This window comes from Rhinopithecus roxellana, chromosome 5 (assembly GCF_007565055.1).
Source record: "Rhinopithecus roxellana isolate Shanxi Qingling chromosome 5, ASM756505v1, whole genome shotgun sequence".
Classification (NCBI taxonomy): Eukaryota; Metazoa; Chordata; class Mammalia; order Primates; family Cercopithecidae; genus Rhinopithecus; species Rhinopithecus roxellana.
In genome coordinates, this window is record NC_044553.1 from 1,003,543 (window position 1) to 1,005,898 (window position 2,356).

At 46.6% G+C, this 2,356-nt stretch overlaps 1 gene segment (V, D, J or C); it reads right to left on the reverse strand.

Moving 5' to 3' along the window:
• Nucleotides 1-1,214: 1,214 nt before the first annotated feature.
• On the reverse strand, nt 1,215-1,848 carry LOC104672283. The segment is given in 2 exon segments: nt 1,215-1,639; nt 1,726-1,848. Coding segments are annotated over 2 exon segments (456 nt in total).
• Nucleotides 1,849-2,356: the final 508 nt, after the last annotated feature.

A 2,356-nucleotide genomic window follows, 5' to 3' on the forward strand; every position in this document is an offset into this window, starting at 1 on the left:
TATGGTACCTCAATTCTATGCATCTTGCTGCAAAACACAGTTTCATTCCTTACTGTGGCTGGCTAGTATTGAATTGTGCATACACGCTATATTCTTTTATAAAATCATCTGTTGGCGGACACTCAGTTTGACACATGTGCTACTGAGAATAGTTTTATGGTAAGCATAGAAGTGTGGGTATCTTTTTGAAATAATGGTTTATTTTCCTTTGGGTAGTTACCCAGTAGTGGGATTGCTGGACCAAATGGCAGGTCTATTTCTAGTTTTCTGGGAAATCTCCATACCATTCTCCATAGAGATTGTACTCATCCACATCCTCATCAACAGTGTCTAAGAGTTGCCTTTATTTCCCATCCTCACCAACATCTGATAGTTTTGAGTTTTTAATAATAGTCATTGCAACTGGTGGAAGATGATATCTTATTGTGGTTTTAATTTGCATTTCCCTGATGGTCAGTGATGTTGAGCATTGTTTATATATTTATTATCCATTTCTATGTGTTCTTTTGAAAATGTCGCCTGACTCGGTGGCTCACGCCTGTAATCCCAGCACTTTGGGAAGCCAAGGTGGGCGGATCACGAGGTCAGGGGATCGAGACCGTCCTGGCTAACACAGTGAAACTCTGTCTCTACTAAAAATACAAAAAATTAGCTAGGCATGGTGGCGGGCGCCTGTAGTCCCAGCTACTTGGGAGGCTGAGGTAGGAGAATAGCATGAACCCAGGAGGCGGAGCTTGCAGTGAGCCGAGATCGCGCCACTGCACTCCAGCCTGGGGAACAGAGCACCAGACTCCGTCCCCCCCCCCCCAAAAAAAGGAAAATGTCTACTCGTGCCCTTTGCTCATTTTAGTGGGTTTATTTGCTGCTTGTTGCTGTTGTTGTTGTAGATTTGTTTGAGTTCCTTGCAAATTCTTCATGTTAGTTCCCTGTCACAGGCAAAGTGTGCAAAACTTTTCTGTCATTCTGCAAATTGCCTATTCACTCTGTTTTTTTGAAAAAAAATCTTTAGGTTAATTAAGTCTCATCTGTCTTTTTTTTTTTTTTTTTTTTTTTTTTTTTTTTAGATAACAGAAACCTTTCCTGCTGAATCGTTGTCAAACAGGATACAGCTTCTGCTTGCATGAACCACTAGCAGGGGACATGCCATTTATTAGTAAAGAAGAGGGAGGAAGACAAGGGTCTGAGTCAGGTGGGGATAAGAAGCCCAGGCCCTGGCAGGAAAAGGCAGTTCAGCCACTCTTTCCTGTTCTGCAGAGATGGGGAGGGAGCACCACTAAGAAGCAGCCTGGGTTGTTGTACAGGAGGCGCCCTGGGCTGTGTCTCTGTGGTCTCCGTACACAGTAATATGTGGCTGTGTCCACAGGGTCCATGTTGGTCATTGTTAGAACCACCTGGTTTTTGGAGGTGTCCTTGGAGATAGTGAGCCGGCTCTTCAGCGATGGGCTGTAGCGCTTATCATCATCCCAGTAAATGAGTGCAAGCCACTCCAGAGCCTTTCCTGGGGGCTGACGGATCCAGCCCACACCCATACCACTAGTGCTGAGTGAGAACCCAGAGAAGGTGCAGGTCAGCGTGAGGGTCTGTGTGGGTTTCACCAGCGCAGGACCAGACTCCTTCAAGGTGACCTGGGACAAGACCCCTGTGGAGAAAGCATAAGAAGATGAAGCCCACAAAGAAAAGTGCAGATGTTTCACCCCTGAAGTAGTGCTTGACCACAGCACTCACAGGACGGGACGGTCAGTAGCAGGAGTGTGTAGCAAAGCGTGTCCATGGTGGGGCACAGCAGTCACTGAGCCAGGCCCCGTGCTCGGCTTTTCAACCCAGAGGAGGGTGGAGCTGGTGGAGATTTGCATCCCCTCATCTGAGCCCTACTCTATGGGGTGCACTCAAGTCTCAGAACGCAGTAGGGGAGTGCACCTGTGGTGAGGCGCAGTGAGCCCTCAGGTGTGAACGTCCTCATGTGCTCTCCATGGGGGACATCGTCTCATTTCAGGACCGTGGCTCTCAGTCAAGGCTGTGACACTCCTGCTTCCACAGACAGGATCTTCTTGGATGCTCATGCAGGGGACATGCAACCTTCTGGTTTCAGTCCTAGAGGATTAGAGTAGAAATCAAGAGAGCTGCCGTTCTTTCTCCCTTCAAGAGAAATGACGGTGGGCATCTGGGAGAGAAGGAGGCTCCCCACAAGCATTCTGATCAAAATCCTCTTTGATTAGGGGGAAAGTGATGATTTTTTATTAAAAAATTTAAGAGAAAAAATAATAAACATTTACCAATAATTACGTAAAGAAGTGTGTGCTTATCAGTGTGTCCACACACAGCTGCATTCCTATAGGAAAGTTCCAAGAATAATTGA